The sequence below is a fragment of the Neolamprologus multifasciatus genome, chromosome 23 (genome assembly GCF_963576455.1).
Source record: "Neolamprologus multifasciatus chromosome 23, fNeoMul1.2, whole genome shotgun sequence".
NCBI classification, from domain to species: domain Eukaryota; kingdom Metazoa; phylum Chordata; class Actinopteri; order Cichliformes; family Cichlidae; genus Neolamprologus; species Neolamprologus multifasciatus.
In genome coordinates this window covers 39760521-39786181 of record NC_140460.1, presented here as the reverse complement: position 1 = coordinate 39786181, position 25661 = coordinate 39760521, and the positions used below count along the sequence as shown (strand labels likewise).

Here is a 25661-nt window from a genome sequence, read left to right as displayed (position 1 = left end):
TATCGCCATCCAGCTAAAGAATATCGAGATATGAACTTTGGGTCGTATCGCCCAGTCGTAATATTGCAATAGGTTGTCCGTTAAACTCAAGCGGGGCTTGGGCCCTGGCACGGCGTAGCCACACAATCCTGGTAGTAGTGACGCTCAGCTATGACGGCGTGCGGGTTACCAGCTGGCTTTCTCAGGATAGGGCTCCTGTGTGAGCGGTCGACAATAACGTCTTTATCCATACCCAGCACTTCACGTAGTAGCACGGATACGGCCGTGGAGGAGCTCGAGTCCAGGCCCTCTGGGATCCCTATGATGTGGATGTTAGCTCTCCGCTTCCTGCCTTCATCACATTTATCCTTCAGGTCAGACAGCTCCTCCTTCATACTGTCTACTGTAGACTGCGCCGCACATCAACTTCGCCGCACGTCGCCGCCATGCTGTTAGCGATCTCATTTCTCAGTCCTTGCACGTCAGCCCTTATATTGTCAAAATCTTCTTTCAATGCATTTCTGAGTTCTTCTTTTAACAGCGTGCTAATGTCCTCTTTAATGGATTGAAGAAGCTCCAGTTTTAGAGCAGTAGGATCCACATCACGCGCGTCTGTTGAGTCTGCTCTTCAGCGGCCGTAGAGCTGGACGCTGCCCTTTGGCCATCATCGATACTCTCGCCCGAGATCGCACCGGGGCTAAAATATTCACCTGCTCAGCTGTTTTTGATCAGTTTGAGCCTGTGTGGTTTGATCAGGTGGAGGAACGATGTGATGCTATAAAGACATCATCTTGTCCAAATGATGTTGTTCAAACACGTGTTTAAAAAGATTTTAAAGGTTGTTGGTTCTGACATCTTAGCGATTTTTAACAGCAGTCTTAGTTCAGGTGTTGTACAGCCTGTTTTAAACATGCTGTTGTACAGCCTGTACTAAAAAACCTGATCTGGATCCTCTGTCCGCTCAAACTTCAGGCCTATTTCAAAGCTTCCCTTCCCTGTCAAAGATTTTGTAAAAGATTATATTTGTTCAGCTGCAATCTGTTGTAAAGGTTTCAGTCTGGTTTTAAAGCTCTTCACAGCACTGAAACTGCACTTTGAAAAGTTCTTAATGATCTTTTATCAGCCACTGATCAGGAGACTCAGCTGTGCTTTTGGATCTGACCGCTGCCTTTGACACCGTTGACCACAGCATCTTGATGTCACCATTGGAGCATGGCGGCATCAAGGGCGCTCTATTAGACTGGTTCAGCTCTTTTATTAAATCGCATTATTACATTTGGGGCTTATATTTGACGGCAATGTGACCTTTGAAAAACAGCTGAGCTCAGTTGTACAGCGGTCTTTCTTCAAACTGAGGCTTTTATCTAAGGTGAGATCATTTATATCTTTTAAAAACCTTGAACGGGCGATCCACGTTTTCATGACATCCCAGCTGGATTATTGTAACTCCTTATATGTTGGAGTTAGTGGGACCTGCCTGGCAGGACTGCAGCTGGTCCAGAAAGCTGCAGCTCGTCTTCTGACACAAGCTCAAAGACATTTATCGTCCCAACAACCATATATACGCTGGTCCCTCGCTGTAACACAGTTCACCTTTGGCGGCCTCGCTGTTTCGCTGATCTTTTTTGTGCAATTTTTCATGCTTTTGTTTTTTACAGCGCGTTGTGTTCTGCGTCCTGATTGGCTGTAGACCATTGTCAGCCAATCTCGTGCCGTGTCTCCTGTACAGTACAGAATGTGTTCAAATTTACAGCAGTGTGACTCTGCAGTGCTGCACTGTATGTTTGTACGTTTTGTCCCCAACAAACAACAATGATGACGAGACGTTTTGCACCTGTGGTAGCAGCCAAAGGCAGAGGAAGATGCTGACCATCATAGTTTCAACAAGGAGGCAAAAAGGTTGTAACTGTCCACAACAAGAACATCGTAAGGATGGAGTCAGCTTTGGCTTTGTGGATCAGTGACCGCAGGAAAAACAACATCGTGCTGGACACCAACATTATCTGCATAAAAACTCAAAAGCTTTATGAAACTTTACCTGACAGCGAGGAGCCCAGGCCGTGGACGAGTGCTCCTCACACAGAACCAAGCTCATTTAATGCCAGCAAAGGCTGATTTGACACATTTCAGAAACACTTTGCTTTCATTCTTTAATAATGAACTTATTTTTCTATGAAGGTTTGAACTTTGTTTAAACCAGAGAGAAAAGTGTGAAAATGTTCATGCCTGTCTGAGAAAAGTGTAGAAAGTGTGCAGTGAGGGTTTAACTGCTTTAAAACTTCTATAATAATTGTAAAACATAAAGCTGCTACTTCATTCTGAGACTTATTTTTAGAACGTAACTCGATAAACGAGCGACCGCAGTAATGTATTGTGTTTATTTTGAAAACTCTCAACAGGATCTTCAGATTTATTTTGAAAGGTTTATCTGGAAAACACACAAACACGTAACAAGGAAACAAAGAGCGTGATATGAAACGATAGACGTTTTCATATGGTCATCATATATACATCGTTCTATCGAACAGCCCCAGCTCCTGCTGTCAGTCTCTGTAAATCTGCTCTTAAAACACATTTGTATTCACTGGCTTTTAATACAGCATGAGAGTTATTTGATATTTGATGTGTGATATTAATATTAAGAGTTATTTTAATAGTTATTTTGGATTCTTGTACAGCACTGTGGTCAACGCTGCTGTTGTAATTAATGTGCTATAAACACATAAACAATCTGCAGTTAAACATCCAAAACTAAAGATGTGATCGCTGCCTTTAGAAAATGTGCTGATGCACAAGATATCAGCTCCATTAAGGTGGAATGTGGCCGTGTTAGAAACATGTTGCAAGAAGTTTGAAGCTGAAACTGTGAAGCTGAGAGTGAAAGAGCTCCAGCGTCTGTCACAGGAAACTTTCTTATTTCCACACTGATGAAAGCATCAAGCTTTGATTTCCTGCTGCTTTTATTGAGTCACCCTGTGAAACTGAGCCACAGCTGAACCAGCATCCCTGTACAGCAGACACTTACAGCGCTTGGCTGCTTCCATTGAACCCTCTGCACAGAGCTTCAGTTTCCTCTTCTGGTCCCAAAGTGCAGAACAACAAGGTTTCAAACAGCTTCATTCCAGCAGCATCAGCCACAGACATGCAGAGAGAATCCTTTGGTTGTGTTGTGTGTTTGCATATCTGCTGTCTGTGTTGCTTTGTCAGGATGGATCATCTACTGCAGCTCCAGATAAACAAGCTGGACCTGAACCTGGTAGCTTCACTTAGAAGACACTTGTGACGGGAACGTGTGAGAAGTTTTGTGCAGACAAGTATGGATTTAGAGTGTGGGACGAGCTCTCCACAGTCTTTGTGGAGATCCACATTCTGCATACTGCCTGCGAGAAGCTGCAGACATTTGTCCTCCAAATCCGCTGAGCAGCTGCTCGTGGTGGTATTAGCTTCATGTGCGCGTGTTAGTATGAAGCCTCGGTCACACTCTACTGTGGACACGGTCACGGACAGCTGGACGCCTGATGGACGAGTCGTCCTTCCTGTTAATTGGACTGCACTCTTGGTGGCGCTGTCACTTGGTGTTTGCTCGCTCTGCGGTAGAGTATCACTTCCTGTTCTTGCTCAAACACAGTGGTGTTTCTGAGTAGCTTAATGCTTAGCAATTTAATTAACAACTTTTAAATACATTCTTTTTTCATAGTATAATCTTCACGTGCTTCATCCGAAGCACACTTTCTGTGTACTCACTACCTAATTTATAGCCAAAGTATTCACTCACTGTCTCTCTACTGTTTCGCTAGCTTAGCTTAGCTCGTAGCCAACTCGTTAGCACCATGGCTACTTCACCTGTCCCTCCTGCACTTTCTTGCCCATTGTGTCAGATGTTTAGTTACTCCTCGGCCTCCTTTAGCAGCAATGATATCTGTAACAAATGTAGCATATTTGCAGCTCTGGAGGCCAGGATTACTGAATTGGACACTCGGCTTCGCACCCTTCATTCACCCGTAGCTAGCCAGGCCCCTGTAGCTGGTGCAGCCGAAGATAGCATAGGCCCCGCTAGCTGTTCCCCGGCAGACCCCAAGCAGCTGGGGAAAGAGGGCGGCTGGGTGACGGTGAGGAGGAAGCATAGTCCTAAACAGAAGCCCCAGGTACACCACCAACCCGTTCATGTGTCTAACTGTTTTTCCCCACTCGGCGACACACCCCCCGGGGGTCAAACTCTGGTAATTGGTGATTCTGTTCTCAGACATGTGAAGCTAGAGACACCGGCAACCATAGTCAACTGTCTTCCAGGGGCCAGAGCAGGCGACATTGAAGGAAATTTAAAACTGCTGGCTAAGGGTAAACGTAAATTCAGTAAAATCATAATTCACGTTGGCAGTAATGACACCCAGTTACGCCAATCGGAGGTCACTAAAATCAATATTGAATCGGTGTGCAACCTTGCCAAAACAATGTCAGACTCTGTAGTTTTCTCTGGTCCCCTCCCCAATCAGACCAGGAGTGACATGTTTAGCCGCATGTTCTCCTTAAATTGCTGGCTGTCTGAGTGGTAAAGTAAGTAAGTAAAGTAAGTAAGTAAAACTTTATTTATATAGCACCTTTCAAGATAAAAATCACAAAGTGCTTCACAGAAGCTAAAACCTAAAAATAAAAATCAACCCAAAGCAAGTTTAAAAAGATGAGTTTTTAGCTGTTTTTTAAAAGCGACCACTGAGTCCACAGATCTCAGGCTCAACGGGAGAGAGTTCCACAGTCTGGGGGCCACAGTTCCAAAAGCTTTGTCGCCTTTTGTTTTCAGCCTCGTGTGTTGGACAGCAAGCAAGCCCTGGTCACATGACCTCAGGGACCTGCTGGGAATGTATGCATGTAAAAGTTCACTTATATATGTTGGTGCTCTTCCGTGCAGAGCCCTGAAAGTCAAGGTCAAAACCTTAAACTGGATTCTGAATTTAACGGGGAGCCAGTGCAACTGAATCAGCAGGGGTGTGACATGGGAAAATTTGGAGGACTTGGTCAGAAGCTTTGCAGCAGCGTTCTGAACGACTTGCAGACGCTCCAAAGAGGCTTTACATAAACAAGTAAACAAAGAGTTACAATAGTCCAGACGAGATGAAACAAATGCATGAATAACAATTTCTAATTCGGAGCGCGATACAATGGGACTCAGCTTAGCAATGTTTCTCAAGTGATAAAAACAGGAGCGAACCAAAGATTTTACTTGGGCATCCAAAGTCAGAGCTGAGTCAATACTAACACCAAGGCTCCTGATAGACGGTTTTGCAAATGTAGCAAGTGGACCCAAGTTTTCCATAACACTAGGTACAACATTTTTAGGAGCACAAACAAGAACTTCAGTCTTCTCCTCATTTAGTTGAAGAAAGTTTCCAGCCATCCAACATCTAATGGAGTCTATGCACTTATGCAAAATCTGTAGCTTGGAAACATCATGGGGCTTAAAGGAGATATATAACTGAATATCATCTGCATAGCAGTGATACGAAATGTCCTTAAAAGTGCTCAATAAGTGTTGAAGAGGAAGTAAATACAGTAAGAACAATAAAGGCCCCAAAACTGAACCTTGTGGCACACCATAAGCAAGAAAAGTAGAAGAGGAACTGTACTTAGAGGTAGCCACAGAAAAGGATCGTTCATGCAAATAGGATTCAAACCAGTCCAAAGCAGCCCCTGATATACCCACCCAGTGTCTCAGCCTATCTAGCAGAATATGGTGGTCCACAGTATCAAAGGCGGAGGTCAGGTCCAACATCAACACAACGGAGCATTCTCCTGCATCACATCTCATCAAAATGTCGTTGGAGACTCTAAGAAGTGCAGTTTCAGTAGAGTGAGCTCTACGAAAGCCAGATTGGAATTTATCCAGAATGCTGTATTCATCTAAAACAGCTATAAGCTGCTTAGCCACAACCTTTTCTAAAATCTTAGAAATGAACGGTAATTTTGAAATCGGTCTGTAGCTACTAAGAAGAGAAGCATCAAGCTTAGGTTTTTTTAACAGTGGGTGAATGACAGCATTCTTACAATAAACAGGGACCTGACCAGAAACCAGTGAGGTATTGATAATTGTGAGCACACAGGGACCAATAGACTGAAAGACATTTTTAAACAAAGATCCAGGTAAAATATCAAGAGAGCAGGAGGATGCTTTCATTGAATTAACTAACTTGACCAGCTCAGGTAAGGACACAGGTAAAAATCTTTCTAAAATTAAAGGCCTAGCTTGAGTTGGAGCAGACAAGAGAGACACAGAAGGAGAGATATTGTTCCTCACATTACTGACTTTTTCAACGAAGAAAGAAAGAAATTTTTCACAATCTTCATTTGATATAATTGGGACAGCATGTGGAGCAGGAGCAACAATATCACTAATGGTGTCGAATAGCACCTTAGGGTTACCTCTGTTCTTAGACAGTAAGTCTGAGAAATAGGCCGCCCTCGCATCTCGAACTGAAGTGTTAAAAGAGACTAAAAGGTCCTTTAAATGAAGGAGATGGACATGCAAACGCGTTTTCCTCCATAAACGCTCAACCTTACGGCAGCAACGCTTTAAGAAGTGAATGCTGTCATTTATCCAGGGAGACGACTTTGAAACAGGAGCTAGTCTAGTTTTGACAGGACAAACATTGTCTAAAATACAAAGACAATGATTATTAAAGAGATTTGTTAAAAAATGAACATCTTTATAAGGAGATAAAACTAAATTAAAAGCATCGGAAAATTTAACAGCAGTAGAGGAAGTTAAGATGCGAGAGCTAACCACATGTCGAATAGGAGAGAGGGACAAATGAAAAGACAGATTAAAAAGAATACAATGATGATCCGAAATAAAAATGTCCTCAGTACAAATAAAATCAATGTTTAAACCTAAAGTAAAAACAAGGTCCAGTGTGTGTCCTTTGGTGTGTGTGGGACCAGACACATGCTGAGTAAAATGAAAAGAATCCATGACGCTAAGGAAACCTCTGGCAAAGAGGTCAGAGTCATCATCAACGTGTATATTAAAATCCCCGACTATAACCAGTCTGGACAGCTTCAAAGTCGAGGATAAAAAGTCACTGAACTCCTTTAAAAACATACTGTTTAGGCCAGGCGGACGATACACTACAGCGCAGTAAAATGGATCTTTATGTCCAATTCTAACTAGCTGTAGTTCAAAGGATGAAAAATGCCCGACCAACACTGCGCGACAGTAAAACTGGCTTCCAAACACCGCAGTCACACCTCCTCCTCGACCCGACGTCCGAGGCTGGCTGATGAAGGAGTACCCACTCGGACAGAGTTCGATGAAGGATGAAAAGTCGCCATCGCGCTGCCAGGTTTCGGTTAGAAATAAGAAGTCCAGTTTCTTGGAAAGAATAAAATCGTTCAGCAGGAACGTTTTATTAGTCATTGATCGAGCATTAAAAAGCGCCACTCTCAGCGAAGTAGAAGACACATTATTAACAGAAGCGGCCCGATTTAGGGGACGAAGAAACAGAGAGTTTGATCCGCGACGTTCATAAGTTCCACTCACCGCGGGGATGGAAGGCCAAACAACAGGAGAGTCTGGATGAACACTCCTGAGGTAGCGCCATCTCATAGATCCAGGTATAGTTAGTCCCCGCTTCCAGAACAGTCTGAGTTTTACCTGGACACCTGCTCTTTTTCCTCTCCTCCTCCGTGACTTGCGCGGACACAGAAAGGCGCCACTGATGACACCTAACGAAGATCCAGACACCGGTGTCGGCAGCGGAGGATGGAAAATACCGCAGGAGGTGTCCCAGAAACGATGTGGGCTTCATAGATAATTGGCAAACCTTCTGGAGGAAACCTGGTCTTGTTAGGAGAGACGGCATCCATCCCACTTTGGATGGAGCAGCTCTCATTTCTAGAAATATCGACAAATTTATTAAACCCCTCAAAATATGACTATCCAGAGTTGGGACCAGGAAGCAGAGTTGCAGTCTTACACGCCTCTCTGCAGCTTCTCTCCTCCTGCTACCCCCCCAAAAACCCATCTCCATAGAGACTGTGTCAGCTTCCAAACAGACAAAAAACAAACTAAAAACCAGCAACAAACAACTTAAACATAAACAATTACAAAGAAAGAACAATACAGTATCCACATCTGAACCAAAGAGTAAAACAGTGAAATGTGGATTATTAAATATTAGGTCTCTCTCCTCCAAGTCTCTGTTAGTACATGACTTAATAATTGATCAACAAATTGATTTACTCTGCCTTACAGAAACCTGGTTGCAGCAGGATGATTATGTTAGTTTAAACGAATCAACACCCCAGAGTCATTCTAACTACCAGAAATCTTGAAGCACAGGCCGAGGGGGCGGTGTGGCAGCAATTTTTCCACACCAGTCTATTAATTAATGAAAGACCAAGACAGACTTTTAATTCATTTGAAAGCCTGATGCTTAACATTGTCCACCCCAGCTGTGAAACTCAGAAACCAGTCTTACTTGTTATCATCTATCGTCCATCTGGGCCTTACACAGAGTTTCTGTCTGATTTCTCAGACTTTATATCTAATTTAGTTCTGAGTTCAGATAAAATAATTATTGTGGGTGATTTTAACATCCATGTAGATGCTAAAAATGACAGCCTCAACATGTCATTTAATCTGTTATTAGACTCAATTGGTTTCTCTCAAAATGTAAAAGAACCCACCCACCACTTTAATCACACTCTAGATCTTGTTTTAACATATGGCATAGAAACTGAACATTTAACAGTGTTTCCTGAAAACCCTCTCCTGTCTGATCATTTCCTGATAACATTTACATTTACAATAATTGATTACACAGCAGTGGAGAGTGGACTTTATCAAAGTAGATGTCTTTCTGAAAGCGCTGTAACTAAGTTTAAGAATATAATCCACCCACTGTTATCATCGTCAATGCCCTGTACCAACACAGAGCAGAGCAGCTATCTGAACGCTACCCCAACAGAGGTCGATTATCTTGTTAATAATTTCACCTCCTCACTACGTACGACTCTGGATACTGTAGCTCCAGTGAAAACTAAGGTCTCTAATCAGAAGTACCTGACCCCGTGGTATAATTCTCAAACACGTATCCTAAAGCAGATGACTCGTAATCTGGAGAGGAAATGGTGTGTCACAAATTTAGAGGATCATCATTTAGCCTGGAGAAATAGTTTGTTGCTTTATAAGAAAGCCCTCCGCAAAGCCAGAACATCTTACTATTCGTCACTGATTGAAGAAAATAAGAACAACCCCAGGTTTCTCTTCAGCACTGTAGCCAGGCTGACAAAAAGTCAGAGCTCTTTTGAGCCAACCATCCCTTTAACGTTAACTAGTGATGACTTCATGAACTTCTTCACAAATAAAATTTTTATCATTAGAGAAAAAATTACCAATAATCATCCCACAGATGTAATATTATCTACAGCTACTCTTAGTACCATTGATGTTAAGTTAGACTCTTTTTCTCCAATTGATCTTTCTGAGTTAACTTCAATAATTACTTCCTCCAAACCATCAACGTGTCTTTTAGACCCCATTCCTACAAAACTGCTCAAAGAAGTCCTGCCATTAATTAATTCTTCGATCTTAAATAGGATCAACCTATCTCTAATAATCGGCTATGTACCACAGGCCTTCAAGGTGGCTGCAGTTAAACCTTTACTCAAAAAGCCATCTCTAGACCCAGCAGTCTTAGCTAATTATAGGCCAATCTCCAACCTTCCTTTCATATCAAAAATCCTTGAAAGAGTCGTTGACAAACAGCTAACAGATCATCTGCAGAAATCCTGCTCCTCACATACAAGGTCTTAAATAATCAGGCCCCATCTTATCTTAATGACCTTGTAGTACCATATCACCCTATTAGAGCACTTTGCTCTTGCTCTGCAGGCCTACTTGTTGTTCCTAGAGTATTTAAAATAGAATGGGAGGGAGAGCCTTCAGTTTTCAGGCCCCTCTTCTGTGGAACCAGCTTCCAGTTTGGATTCGGGAGACAGACACTATCTCTGCTTTTAAGATTAGGCTTCAAACTTTCCTTTTTGCTAAAGCATATAGTTAGGGCTGGACCAGGTGACCCTGAATCCTCCCTTAGTTATGCTGCAGTAGACGTAGGCTGCCGGGGGATTCCCATGATGCATTGAGTTTTTCCTTTCCAGTCACCTTTCTCGCTCACTATGTATTAACAGACCTCTCTGCATTGAATCATATCTGTTATTAACCTCTGTCTCTCTTCCACAGCATGTCTTTTATCCTGTCTTCCTTCTCTCACCCCAACGGGTCGCAGCAGATGGCCGCCCCTCCCTGAGCCTGGTTCTGCCGGAGGTTTCTTCCTATTAAAAGGGAGTTTTTCCTTCCCACTGTCGCCAAAGTGCTTGCTCATAGGGGGTCATATGATTGTTGGGTTTTTCTCTGTATCTATGAAGTGCCTTGAGGCGACTTTTGTTGTGATTTGGCGCTACATAAATAAAATTGAATTGAATTGAATTGAATTGAAATTGAGTTAAACTTCTTTGAGCATGAGAATAGCATGAGAAGCTCAGTGGACACTGTTCAGTGTTTTAACTCTCGCTTTCACTTCAGCTTCACCAACAACTGCACAAGCAGAGCAGCCCACTGCCTGCATGGCTTGGACAGCGCCCCCTGGTGACTGTAAACCAATACAACATGTAGACGGCCGTCTGCAGGCTGGAGCCACGGAGCCTCACAGCCGTTAGCACACCCATACCTGAGCAGCTAGCATTACCCAGCATGCCGTGCAGCAGTGTCAGTTTGTAAATCTGCAAGAATTCCTGCTCCAAACTGTTTCACAGATTGCTGTGTGCCGTGACCTTTGACCTGCTAAAGACAGTCAGCTGTGGATTATTCATTATTCATATACTTAGAACTGTGAGGAAGAAGCTACACAGTTAATCAGGGTCCCCTCTCTCTGAATCAGGAAAGGTGGGCAGGCCACGTGTGGGCCGCGGGCCATACGTTGAGTATCACTGTTTGAAATGTGAACATTGTTCTGCTGCAGTCAATGGACTAAACCAGAGAAGAAGAAAACAGACTTTACCATAAAGATCCTCAGTGTGGATCAGTATAATATCAGCCTGATGTCTGCAGTTTAGTGTCAGCACAACTTTCACATCATATTCATCTCAGCACAACTAAAACATGCTGACTGACCTCAGAGTTTCAAATCGACATCGTGGATTCTCCAGGAAACCACACAGCTGCTTCACTCCTGAATCCTTCAGGTTGTTGTAGGTTCCATTCAGGTCCACCTCTGTTGGATACGAGGGATTGGACTTCAGTGCTGCTGCCAGATAATCAAGGCCAATAGCTGACAAAACACAGTCCTCCAATCTGTATAAAGAATGAAAGATGTAAGTTTATTAGACAAAGTGCTTGAAATCATTCAGTGTTTCATCATCTGTTCAGAGCTGAAGAAGGTTCAGAATGTAGAAGTTTAGAAAATGGAAACTCCAAACAGCTGAAGCCAACAGGAAGCAGCATCAAACAAACACAACAAGAGAAAAAACTCTGAATGTTTCACATTCAAGTTGTACATTTCTCATAAAAACAGGAAAAAGACTTGAAAAAGTTGTTTTTCCTTCCAGGAACCACATGGCCTCACTTTTAAAGGTGACGTGTGAAAGAAATGGACATATTTGAAGTCCAACACCTTTTTCCAGTCACATTATTAAAGCAGACAAACTAAAGCTCATTTTCATTCCAACAAGTCATCTTCTGACCTGGACTAACAACACTGGTCTCTATGTGCAGCTGGCTGTGAGACCAGTGCTCAGGGAGCGTCTACAAAGTGCAACACTGAAAGAACATCACACATTCATTTGCTTCCAGCACTTTCACACAAACATCTACTGTCATTATTGTCACCAAACTCTGTGGATCCTTTATTGCAAATTCAAATGGGATCAAATGGTCAGACAAAAGAGGGTTATGAGGAAATATGATGAAATGTTGTGTATTAGCAGCAATTTATTGAATCATTTTCCTCAGAAACCAAACAAAATGATTGACAAACATGTTTTTACAAACTCAGTGTTGGACTTGGATCAGCAGGATAAGCTGATGTTTAAAGGCATTTGAGTCTCGCTGTATGAGAGTCCAGTTATTGCTCAATATTTATGGATGATGTTCTTTCAGTGTTGCACTTTGTAGACGCTCCCTGAGCCTCACAGCCAGCTGCACATGGACCAGCTGACATTATCCAGCATTAGAGGCGGCTGTAAAAAATTAATGTTCCCATTTAAATGGTTTTAATTTGAATAAAACCATGTTGATTCATTCAATCCTGAATCGATGTTTAATATAAATGTATTTTGCCAGAATCTCAGGTTAAAGCTCACAAACTATTTTAACAAGCAGCAAACAGCTAAAACAATAAATGAGAGCAGCTAAACACACAAAGATGGAAACACAGAGCGTGGATCGTTCACTCGACGGCACGTACACGGACACGCCGTCGGGGCTGAAAGTGGACAGCTCACAGATCCTGAAGCTGCAGGTTTCATCTGTCTCCAACCAAAACTGAGTGAACCAGCAGCAAAAGAAGATCCAAACTCTGCTTCACGTTTGATAAATATGCTCATGAATTCTCTCTGACTTTGGCTGTTCCTGCCTGCACAGCTCTCTCTCTCTCAGTGTACTCCAAGAACAGCTTCAAACATCTGTTTCTGCATCATTCACTGTTTATTAGCCACCAGTCTGCTGTTGTGTTCAGTGCTGTCGGCCTCTGACAGTAAAGCCTCATTTCTGCTGTTCCATGGAAACTTTTTAAAATGATGACAGATTACAAACTCTCAGCTGTGTCTGTAATCAAACCTCTGTAACTTTGCTTCACTTCAGCAGCATCAGGTCATGTTCACATGTTGATTCATGGTTTTCATGGTTGATTCACCTCATATTTTAAAAAATGACCTCTGACAGGATAGTCTCATTTCTGCTGTTCAACACTGAAGAAATGTAAATTTTTAAAATGATGACAAATTGGAAAACACAGAGCTGTGTCTCTAATCAAAGCAGAGATGGAACGATGCCACTTTTTATGTCCGATATCGATATGAATCCAATATAGTCGATTTTTTAATCAAACGTTTTTTTAATATCTTGCTGCATTTTGTATAAGTTCATACTCAAGTTTAAAAAATCTAAACACTAAAGCTGTTCTGTTATACCTGTCTGCAAAAACACACTGCAGCCAAAACATTAGACAATACTGATCTTTGTATTTAAACTTTTATCAGAACTTTAAATCTAAGTATTTAAAGTAATATTCAAAAGTCATTTAAATGCAATTTGATGCAGACTTCAAAAACTCTTTGGTTGTGAATAAAAGAAGTGGAACATCAGCACAAAATAATGTTTCTATTGAACAACTAACATAAACAGGTTGTAGAATGGAGCCTTTTATACTTACAGCTGAACAAAAACAACATCCAGAGTGGAAAACAGTGCAAATAACTGCAAACAGGCTTCATGACACTCATGTTTGATCAGGATGGATGTCAGTGTGAGCTGTTTCTATCACATTTAACCTCACAATCAATTTGGTCTCATTTCTATACAAAACTTAACACAAGTATGAAAAAGTGTTTTTGATTGTTTTGTTTTTTGAACCATGAAACTGTTTAACAACACAGTTTGTTTCAAAGTCAAACTTGAGTCTGTCCATCGTTCGCTCAGACTGAGCAATGACAGCACACAGACGTAGACAACAGCTCTCTGAAACACCAAACTCAGGTCCTGTTGATGCTGATATACAGTGACACAGTTACATGGGTGATTCATCCTTTTAACTTTATCTTTAAACAGCTGCAGCTTTCACTGACAGCACATGTGGTACTTTAACCTTTGGACTGTTTTCATCAGTTAATTATGGAGTTACTACAAAGAGTGAAGCTATAGGATGATCTGTCTGCTGTCACTGGGTGGTGCTGAGGTCTGAATCTGAGGACGGCTCCTGTAATCACAACGAGAACACAAGCATCACAAACTGAAATATAAAGTTTATCTCTCAAATCTGAAATAAAGCTGATCCTTCTGTCCTCACACACTCGGGAGTGTTCTTCTCTTCTCTTACATTTTTTCAGTCCTACAGTTCTGCTGACAGCTGACATATGAGCTGTTTATTTAAAAAAAGCCTTATACACTAACAAATGTTCCTATATCATGTTCACCTTTGAGTTGTTGGAGCTTTGTAAATGGACATCTGCAAAGATTCAATTCAATTCAATTCAATTTTATTTATATAGCGCCAAATCACAACAAAAGTCGCCTCAAGGCGCTTCATAGATACAGAGAAAAACCCAACAATCATATGACCCCCTATGAGCAAGCACTTTGGCGACAGTGGGAAGGAAAAACTCCCTTTTAACAGGAAGAAACCTCCGGCAGAACCAGGCTCAGGGAGGGGCGGCCATCTGCTGCGACCGGTTGGGGTGAGAGAAGGAAGACAGGATAAAGACATGCTGTGGAAGAGAGACAGAGATTAATAACAGATACGATTCAATACAGAGAGGTCTGTTAACACATAGTGAGTGAGAAAGGTGACTGGAAAGGAAAAACTCAATGCATCATGGGAATCCCCCGGCAGCCTACATCTATTGCAGCATAACTAAGGGAGGATTCAGGGTCACCTGGTCCAGCCCTAACTATATGCCTTAGCAAAAAGGAAAGTTTTAAGCCTAATCTTAAAAGCAGAGATAGTGTCTGTCTCCCGAATCCAAACTGGAAGCTGGTTCCACAGAAGAGGGGCCTGAAAACTGAAGGCTCTCCCTCCCATTCTACTTTTAAATACTCTAGGAACAACAAGTAGGCCTGCAGAGCGGGAGCGAAGTGCTCTAATAGGGTGATATGGTACTACAAGGTCATTAAGATAAGATGGGGCCTGATTATTTAAGACCTTGTATGTGAGGAGCAGGATTTTGCTCCATCATCTCATCTCAAAGATGAGATGATGGAGCAGGTTTCAGTCCTGGTTCAGTCTGCTGCTGCATCCTGGTCACAACATACAGAGGTGGTATCAGCATTGGTATCAGCACTGGTATCAGCAGTGATATCAGCACTGGTATCAGCACTGGTATCAGCACTGGTATCAGCACTGGTATTGAACAAGAAATATTAATGCTTCAAACTATTTGTCTTAAAGGATGGAAGCCGTACAGAGTTCTGCACATGTGTCTTTGTGAACATACCTCATTAACAATATTTCAGACAGTTTTTTAACCTGAATATTTGCAGCAAACTCAGTATAAAAAATACAGTCAGTACTAAAAAATTAATCAGTGGAAAAATTAAACAAACATTTTAACTTAAACTGCCAAGAGGAAGTCATTGGTTTCAGTAAATATCGGGCTTTGCTATTTTATCGGTTTTTACAGATTAATGAGGAGTTACTGAAGTGCCAGGTTTTTAAAGTTGGTGTTACTGTCTTTACACATGTGGAGACTGAAAACATGGTGCTGTTTAATAAGATATTTAATATTCAGCACTGCACAGGAGGTGCAGCAGGGTGTAGCCTGTTGCCTTTACAGTATAATACTTGTAATAAAAGTACAGTAACGGTAATTAGTGACTGAGCAGCCCGGGGCGTTTCTCTTGATTTCTTTAGTCAGGGTAAATTCATTCACCTGCACGGATTAGCTAAACAAACCCTGACAGCCGAGTGCTCATCTTAGCTAGCTAGGTCTCAGGACCGAGCTAAGGACGGTAGTTACGGAGTAGCTTACAAACACGTTTAACTTACCTAAAAAGTGCAGCGGGGCCTCGGGTCCTTCTGTCGGGTAGTCCAGTTTACTGAAGAACACCTCAGGCTGTCAGGTTAAAACACTCGGTCGTGTCTTCGTAGCGTAAACGCTGGGCGTCCTCTCAGAGCCTACGCTCTATCTGCTATTCCCGAACAGAGATACGCAAGTTTCTCCGTGACTGCAGCTGCCAGTCAAAGCTGCTATGATGACGTTACACCCCATTTTACCATCACCGCTGTCGGAATTAGAATCAAACTTGGACATAACTCAGTGTGATGAGAACTATTGATAACAAAAGAAAGAATCTTTGGAAAAATATCTGAGGAGAATAAATTTATTTTAGTCTGACCCCAGTCCCATCCGCTAACATGGAGGAGGCGGGGTTTATGACATATACTGCAGCCAGACACCGGGGGGCGATAGAGACGTTTTGGATTCATTTTTGGGGAGCTGTCACATAGTTCATGTTTTCTACTGTCATTGGTCAGACTCCATTAACTTTTACTATGGTCATGTCCAAACTCATGGGCTGCATCCTCCTGAGGACCCGGCCTTCGTGGTCTATGTGGGCCGGGTCCTCAGAAGGTCGGGTAGTCCAGAAGTAAACGGCTATGAAATGAGACGCTCTAGCCTTCAGATTAGCATCACCGCTGTCTCGGTGGTGTTTAATAAACTCAGCTGTCTGCTCCTTGCTATCTCAAATATAACAGGACACTGGAGTAAACTCTCGACCATCTCACACTTCTGTTTAATCAGTTTTCTGTTTGACGTTTATTCAGTTGTGTGAAAACCACCCGGATTAATACAGTGGCTTGCAAAAGTATTCGGTTCCCTTGATCTTTCCCACATTTTGTCACATTACAGCCACAAACATGAATCAAGTTTATTGGAATTCCAGGTGAAAGACCAACACAAAGTGGTGAACACGTGAGAAGTGGAACGAACAACAAACATTTTTTACTAATAAATAACTGCAAAGTGGGGTGTGTGTAATTATTCAGCCCCCTGAGTCAATACTTTGTAGAACCACCTTTTGCTGCAGTTACAGCTGCCAGTCTTTTAGGGTCTGTCTCTACCAGCTTTGCACATCTACAGACTGAAATCCTTGCCCATTCTTCTTTCCAAAACAGCTCCAGCTCAGTCAGATTAGATGGGCAGCGTTTGTGAACAGCAGTTTTCAGATCTTTCCACAGATTCTCGATTGGATTTAGATCTGGACTTTGACTGGGCCATTCTAACACATGGATATGTTTTGTTTTAAACCATCCCATTGTTGCCCTGGCTTTATGTTTAGGGTCGTTGTCCTGCTGGAAGGTGAACCTCCGCTCCAGTCTCAAGTCTTTTGCAGACTCCAAGAGGTTTTCTTCCAAGATTGCCCTGTATTTGGCTCCATCCATCTTCCTATCAACTCTGACCAGCTTCCCTGTCCCTGCTGAAGAGAAGCACCCCCAGAGCATGATGCTGCCACCACCATCTTTGACAGTGGGGATGGTGTGTTCAGAGTGATGTGCAGTGTTAGTTTTCCGACACACATAGCGTTTTGCATTTTGGTCTCATCTGACCAGAGCACCTTCTTCCACATGTTTGCTGTGTCCCCCACATGGCTTGTGGCAAACTGCAAACGGGACTTCTTATGGTTTTCTGTTAACAATGGCTTTCTTCTTGCCACTCTTCCATAAAGGCCAACTTTGTGCAGTGCACCACTAATAGTTGTCCTATGGACAGATTCCCCCACCTGAGCTGTAGATCTCTGCAGCTCGTCCAGAGTCACCATGGGCCTCTTGGCTGCATTTCTGATCAGCGCTCTCCTTGTTCTGCTGTGAGTTTAGGTGGATGGCCTTGTCTTGGTAGGTTTACAGTTGTGCCATACTCCTTCCATTTCTGAATGATGGCTTGAACAGTGCTCCGTGGGATGTTCAAGGCTTGGGAAATCTTTTTGTAGCCTAAGCCTGCTTTAAATTTCTCAATAACTTTATCCCTGACCTGTCTGGTGTGTTCTTTGGACTTCATGGTGTTGTTGCTCCCAATATTCTCTTAGACAACCTCTGAGGCCGTCGCAGAGCAGCTGTATTTGTACTGACATTAGATTACACACAGGTGCTCTCTATTTAGTCATTAGCACTCATCAGGCAATGTCTATGAGCAACTGACTGCACTCAGTCCAAAGGGGGCCGAATAATTACACACACCCCACTTTGCAGTTATTTATTTGTAAAAATGTTTGGAGTCATGTATGATTTTCGTTCCACTTCTCACGTGTACACCACTTTGTGTTGGTCTTTCACGTGGAATTCCAATAAAATTGATTCATGTTTGTTGCCAGGCTGTCAGGATGCTGAATTCACTCCCTGCTCTCACACACCAACTCCAAACCTGCATTCATCTTTTCCCTCTGAACCCCCCAAACATACAAACCCTGAGCCACCACCATTGCCCTTTCACTGACTGCCCCACTCCACCATTTGACCCTTAGAACTGAAGATGCTTCTCTCATAAGAGGTGAAACATCTTCAAGGAAACTTAAAGAAGTCCAGATGCTTTTCTTTCCAAGCTCCTTAGACTACGGTGACCTGGATGTCTGAGAACCTTCACAGACTGATTTTACAAGAACAACTTGTGTCAAAAATCCCTAGCAGTGCCTCTCTGTCACACACACAAATCACTGCAGTTACAAATTTAATAACTTAAAAAACCTCAGAAAAACAGAACTGAGCAAAACAAACAAACAAACCAGAGACCAGGTAAGAACATTGTTGAGGTTTAAATTTATAATCTTAAATACTTATATGCTGATTATATTGCTTTATAAGAAAGGCCCAACTCTGAGTACACTCTGTGCCGACAGGACTGACAGGAAATTTCATGCTTTTGCAGGCGAAAAGTGAAACTAAGCAGAGTGTTTGATCGAAACTTAAAGTGTGTGCGACGTCTATATAAATGACTAGGCTTCCTGTTTTGTGCTTCAGACCTGGGGTTGTGTGTTGTGTGTTCAGGTCTCCATATCCGGATATGTAAAATAAAGATCATTTTTTAAAGTAAAAAGTGCAATATAGAAACACTGGGTAAAAAGAAAAGAACAATTAAAAAGGAGGATAAAAGATGTGAGCAGTAGTTAAACAGTAGAAATAAATATATAATAAACAAACAAAAATAGATAATAAATGAAAGCCAGGTCAGAAAGGTGAGTTTGGCTTTAAAAGCATGAAAACACACTGCTGTCTTCAGGAAGGCTGCTCCAGTAAAAGAAAGTCATCTACATGTGAGTTTAGTTCTGACTTTAGGGACAAGTAAAAAAAAAAAACATCTGTCCAGACAACCTGACAGTCAAAAATATAAACTCAGGAACTTAAAGGAAAATTGTGCTGACTTTGAACGTCCACATCAAGATAAACTTACAGATTTAAGAGTCAAAAAGTGTCAAAAAGTCTGTATGCTTACCTGAGAGTTTCAAGTTTACAGTCAGGACTCTTTAGTCCAACACACAGCAAATCCAATAATGAATCCGGCAGGTAGTTGAAGCTCAGGTCCAGCTCTCTCAGATGATTGGATGGGGAGCTGAGAATTTCAGACAAAGCTTCAAAGCTTCTTTTTGAGAGTGCACAAAAACTCAGCCTGAGGAAGAATAACAATGGAGACATATTCTTTTATTCATCTAGCATTATTAAACATATTTGTTCATAGATTCACTTACAGCACTTTCTTGGATGCTTTGACCACTGGCAGCAGCTCCAAAAATGCCTTCTCTGAACGGGAGTATTTCTTCAGGTCGAACTCATCCAGATCTGATGACAGTAAGATGAAGACCAGAGCCGACCACTGAGCAGGAGACAGTTGATCTGTGGAGAGACGTCCTGAACTCAGGGACTGTTGGATCTCCTCCACTAGAGAATGATCATCCAGTTCATTCAGACAGTGGAACAGATTGATGCTTTTCTCTGCAGACAGTTTCCCACTGAGCTTCTTCTTGATGTAGTGAACTGTTTCCTGATTGGTCTGTGAGCTACTTCCTGTCTGTGTCAGCATGCATAGGAGATCCTGATTGGTCTGCAGTGAAAGACCCAGGAGGAAGCGGAGGAACAAGTCCAGGTGTCCATTTGGACTCTCTAAGGCTTTGTCCACAGCACTCTGGTAGAAGTCTTTTACAGTAAGTGTTTTCTGGAAAATTTTAAAGAGAGGAGATTGTTTCTTAAGCAGGTTGACTCCAGAGTTGATGAAGGTCAGATAGACATGAAGAGCAGCAAAGAACTCCTGAATGCTCAGATGGACGAAACAGTAAACAACGTTGTTGAACATGTGGCACTCATCAGCTTTAAAGATCTGTGTGAACACTCCTGAGTACACTGAGGCTGCTCTGATATTGATGCCACACTCTGTTAGGTCTGATTTATAGAAGATCAGGTTTCCTTTCTGCAGCTGATCAAAGGCCAGTTTTCCAAGAGACTCAATCATCTTCCTGCACGACTCTGTCTCAGCTCCTCCATCATACTTGATGTCCTTCGTTTTTAGGTGAAATAGCACAAGGCGTAGGTAGAGCTCTGTGAGAGTCTTAGGCAGATCTTTGCTCTCTTTGTTCTTCATGACAAACTCCAGAACTGTAGCAGTGATCCAGCAGAAGACTGGGATGTGGCACATGATGTGGAGGCTTCGTGATGTCTTGATGTGTGAGATGATGCTGCTGGCCTGCTCCTCATCTCTGAATCTCTTCCTGAAGTACTCCTCCTTCTGTGGGTCAGTGAACCCTCTGACCTCTGTCACCACGCCAACACAGTCAGGAGGGATCTGATTGGCTGCTGCAGGTCGTGTGGTTATCCAGAGGCGAGCAGAGGGAAGCAGTTTCCCCCTGATGAGGTTTATCAGCAGCACATCCACTGAGGTGGACTTTCTAGGGTCAGTCAGGATTGTAGTTTTGCGGAAGTCCAGAGGAGGTCGACACTCATCCAGACCATCAAAGATGAACACAACCTGGAAGTCTTCAAAGCTGCAGATTCCTGCTTTATTGGTTTCAGTAAAGAAGTGATTAACAAGTTCCACCAGGCTGAACCTTTCCTCTTTCAGCACATTCAGCTCTCTGAAAGTGAATGGAAACATGAACTGGATGTCCTGGTTGGCTTTGTCTTCAGCCCAGTCCAGAGTGAACTTCTGTGTTAGGACTGATTTCCCAATGCCAGCCACTCCCATTGTCAGCACTGTTCTGATTGGTTTATCTCTTCCAGGTGGGAGTTTAAAGATATCTTCTTGTCTGATGGTTGTTTCTGGTCTGTCTGGTTTCCTGGATGCTGTTTCAATCTGTCTGACCTCATGTTCATCATTGACCTCTGCAGTCCCTCCCCGTGTGATGTAGAGCTCTGTGTAGATCTGACTCAGAAGGGTCTGGTTTTCTGTTGTAGAAATCCCCTCAAGCACACACTGGAACTTCTGCTTCAGGTCTGACTTGAATTTGAGCTGACACTCAGTGAGAATCTCTGCATGAATAAACAGCAAATGACACAAATGATAAAACTGCATTCTGGTTACTGTGGTTATGTGTTCAGTTCACTGGACTCTTGGTGTTATGATCCGGGTGAGTCTGAGTAACTTTCCACAGCATCAGCTCTCCTCCCCTGGGTGGAGCCCTCCTCACTCCTCCCTGCTCCTCACCTGTTGCCAATTACTCCGGCAGTATTTATGAGCAGCACTCACAATGAACCTTCTCCAGATTGTCTGCTTACCACAGTCAGTTCTCTGCCTCACATTTTGTCTTGTGCTCCTCAGCTTGTTTCGCGTAACCCTCTTTTCCTGTTCCCTAGTCAGCACCTGGATATATCTTCCAACTCTCGCCGTAAGTCACGCTTCAGGATTCTGGCCTGCCACTGCTGGTAAAACTCACTCTTGCAAACTGCCATCCTCACCTGCCTGCCTCCCTGTGCACCCACATCTCACTCTGTACCCAGATTTAATTCATCTCCTCCTCCAGCTGATCCCCACCTGCAGCCACGTAACACCTCTTAGTTTTTAAATCTTGGACTCATTCACTACACTGTGGACCACTCTGATTATTATCTCCTTTGTTCCAGTGATCCTGGATAGTTTGTATTCGCCCGTTTCTGCCCCTGTTGTTCCTTTGACCTGCCTCAGCTTATGTTCTGGCCTCAGCTCTGCACTTCTCATAATACCTCGCTTGCAGTTGAATTTAGCCGTGATTCAGCTTTCTCCGTCAAGAAATCTAGTAAAATACATTTCTTTTAAAAGTCACTCAGCCTCCGTTTTTTGGTTCTGTGCTCGACTCCATTCCTTTTCATGAGCCATTGAGCCCTGACACTTGGGTTATAACTGAGGGCAGGTTTTATAGAGACACATTCGATTTCATTATGTTTATTTATACAGCACCAAATTAATACTAGCAACATTTCACATATTACATAAACAACACTATGGAGCCAGTAATGAATAAATGAAAGAATTTCAAGTATAAAAGTTTTTTTTAAATTCCTCCAAATAACAACAACAGTCACCCCAATGTGCTTTATATTGTAAGATAAAGAACCTACAATAATACGACAGAAAAAACCCAACTATCTTTTTGGGTCCTGAAAACTGAAGGCTCTGCCTCCCATTCTACTTTTAAATACTCAGTGAACAACAAGTAGGCCTGCAGAGCGAGAGCGAAGTGCTCTAATAGGGTGATATGGTACTACGAGGTCATTAAGGTAAGATGGGGCCTGATTATTTAAGACCTTGTATGTGAGGAGCAGGATTTTGGTATCTGCTTAGATACCATATTTCTAACAATTTCAAGGCCGAGTACAATAACCTCAGTTTGATCTGAATTAAGAAGCAGAAAGTTAGCGGCCATCCAGGTCTTTATGTCTTTAAGACATTCCTGCAGTTTAACTCATTGGTGTGTGTTATCTGGCTTCATGGACAGATGGAGCTGGGTGTCATCTGCATAGCAGTGTAAATGTATGCTATGTCTTCTAATGATGCTGCCTATGGGAAGCATGGTAATGGGAGTGTTGCCAGCAGAAGGCTGAAGTGGAATCTCTCTGAAAGCTGCAGAAGAAAAAACATGAGCTCAGATTTCAGTCATATAAGGAGAACTGTGGCTTTCCTCCAACCTTTGACCAATCACCTTAGTGTCCTGTTTATCAACCATAATAAAAAGCATTTACTGTCTGGGCATTTTTTTGTTTGGGTCTCCAAACAGCAGAAAGAAATGGCAGCCATTTTTTTACCTTCAACTGGTAAATAGATTTAAGAAAAAGCACTTTGATCATATTTGTGACATGTCCCAAACTGTTGTTGTCGCCTCATTTATGTTGATAAAACAGCTCTAAAACCAATCGGACAATATAAATCTGTAAAATGGGCAGAAAACCTGCTGCTGGTCCCATTTTAATCAAACCAACCCAAAGAGCAGATATTCATGTGTACACAGGAGGTTATTTGTGCAGATGCATAAAACACAAACTGTTGGCTTTCTGCAGTCTCTCACTCCTGAAAGTGTTGGCAAGTGTTTTGGATTTATTATTTATATGGATGCTTATGGCACCTGTGTAACGTTAGCTAATGTTTTTATTGTTTATGTGTTTTTTGTTTAGTCATTCCCTGACTCAGTAGCGGGTTTTGATATGGGTGACACGGGCGGTTGCCCGGGGGGGCATCGTGGTGGGGGGCGGCATCACGGGCATCAGCAAAAAAAATAAAATAAAAAATTGCTCGTACTCATGCTGCCCCGACATCATGCCAGCGCATATTGGGGAAGGCATAGGCACCCATCGGTTTTCTATCGCCCATTTGCTGGGAGTAAGGGTGCCCTCCGTTTGCGGGGTGCGCCTGCTGCTTGCGGCACAGGGAGGAGAGGGCGTGGCGGCGGGGGATTCTCTGGCTGGCTGGAGCAGCATCTAATAACCAACTCGCAAAATAAAACAAAATAAAAACAAACCAACAACACAAAAACACCAGACATTATGATACAGACTTATAATTTGCACCGATGTTTTTCTATACACGAAAAGTGAGCGCGAGAGCCCTCGGTGCGCCTGCTCACTGCTGAAGTCAAAGTAAACTTTATTGTCATCTCCGCTACATACAGTCCAGTATATAGAGAGACGAGATGACGAGGCTCCAGTTACAGCAGTGCAAGTAAACGAACAATAAATATTTAATTGTAAAAAAATTAATATACACTTTAGGACTCGGGGTGAAGGGATCAATAACAATTTAAAATGTATATTTTATATTTTGTTGATTTAAAGTCTCACACACAACCCGTTTTTAAAGTTTAAAAACAGAGAAAAGAAGAGGAGGAGTGTAGCGACTTCCACAGTCGCTAGAGGCCGGGGACTGAGCCTGCCTATTTGCCTGACGCGCTGTCAACTTTACGCAATAATGCGAGAGGTGAAATTGCTTGCTTGTTTATTAAAGTGCTTGAAAAGTTTACAGAGCAATGTGATCGGCTCGCGATTCAAACTCTTAAAACATCACAGGCTCTAATGCAACAAGGGGAAACTCGTTGTGCTGCGGTCAACAAAAACTACGGCTACCCAGCCCTGCTCTGTCAAAATCAAACCAGTGAAAGACACACTGACAACGCCCTCTTAATGTCACCGCTACCACCCACGTGACTCCCGTTACACATCACCATAGCAACCAAACAAATGAAAACCCAGTGATCATTAAAATTCAATACATTTAATTATGACTCCTACAAGGAGAAACGAGCAAAAGATACAGGTAAGCAGATGTGTGATTGGATAATGGCAGGTCATCCTAAAACTTTCAGAATACTTTCTTAATTATGTGAGTTACAGTTCCTCCAAGAAGAAATGGTAAAAATAGTTACAGAAACAGACTAAACTCCAAACAATATATACAATAATATAATATTAATTAGTCAGTGTCAATTGTTGATTTGTCCTGTTCTCACTGTATGACGAATTATGATGTCTGTTTAGTAGCTGTTTGCATACTCTCACTCTCTTCGTGTCTGTGTGTGTGTGTGTGTGGGGGGGGGGGGGGGCAGAGGGAGTGTTCACCCAGGGCATCAAATAGGCTAGGACCGCCACTGCCCTGACTTACCTTTGGTTTCTGGGACGGTTTTATTTAAATTCTCCAACAGATCATTCCGGTTTATCCTCCCCAAAAGATTTTTAGTGACTTCAAAAGTCTTGATAGAGTAGGTATCAAACATCAGATCCACTATGTTCGTCCTCTCTGCATTCTCCAGTTCACTCTCTGGGATTGCTGGTAAACCTTCTACAGACCCGTTCTTCAGATGCCACTTAAATTCTTCAAAATCATCACGTCCCAAATCCTTCAAAGTCCCCAGAAGGATTTCTTTAGGTGTCGTCATCTTTTACCCTGTAAGGATCCGATAAACAAAGACTGTAACAACAGCTGGAGAGGTAATTGTCTGATTTATCAGAATTTAACTTGATTCTAACAGCAGTTCATCACTACCACCAATAAATTTCTAAGGCTCAGAATGCAACAAAATTGCACATAAAGAAGCACATAGAGAAGTATCCAAGTAACACTTTGCTACAATATAAAACAAACTATATAAATAAAGAAAATATATAAACTAAATATATACACTACCCGTCAAACGTTTTAGAACAGCCCAATTTTTCCAGTGTTTTTGTCAGGTTTGTGAGCCGTGTGTAAATTATTAAAGGACCCTTTATGCAGGCAGCTCAGATGCAAGTGAGTTTATTCATCACATGGTGATACAAACAGAAACGGCGAAGGTGAGCATGGAAACTAAGCAAAAACCTAAACCGGGAAAACTAACAGTACACGAATATGAAGAAGTACACGAAGGGAAGACGAAAACACGGAACACAAGGGGTGGGAGCAAAGCACCACAACACATCACTATATAGACAGTTACACAGAGGGAGACACAGAAGGCAACAACACAGGGCGGAACAAATGGACAGAGAAGACTAAAC

At 42.4% G+C, this 25661-nt stretch overlaps 1 protein-coding gene and 1 long non-coding RNA gene across 4 annotated transcripts in view; both read right to left on the bottom strand.

Moving 5' to 3' along the window:
• LOC146492294 (NACHT, LRR and PYD domains-containing protein 3-like) overlaps positions 1–25661 on the bottom strand; it is a 227877-nt gene that overhangs the window by 15555 nt on the left and 186661 nt on the right. Inside the window, exons 2-5 of one of the 3 annotated variants that reach the window (XM_085151461.1) lie at positions 24787–25068; positions 19421–21191; positions 19168–19341; positions 11144–11323 (exon numbers count right to left, since the gene is read on the bottom strand). In XM_085151461.1, coding sequence (XP_085007587.1) covers positions 11144–11323; positions 19168–19341; positions 19421–21191; positions 24787–25060 — 2399 coding nt within the window. In that variant the 5' untranslated portion in view covers positions 25061–25068. Of the gene's footprint in view, positions 1–11143; positions 11324–19167; positions 19342–19420; positions 21192–24786; positions 25330–25661 lie in introns of those variants that run through there. The other 2 variants (XM_085151460.1, XM_085151459.1) reach the window with 2 other exon arrangements.
• Positions 12469–14203, bottom strand: LOC146492301 (uncharacterized). Its single transcript, XR_014872384.1, has 2 exons — positions 14161–14203; positions 12469–13943 (listed from the first exon to the last, which is right to left on the bottom strand). It is a non-coding gene; the product is annotated as an uncharacterized LOC146492301 (long non-coding RNA).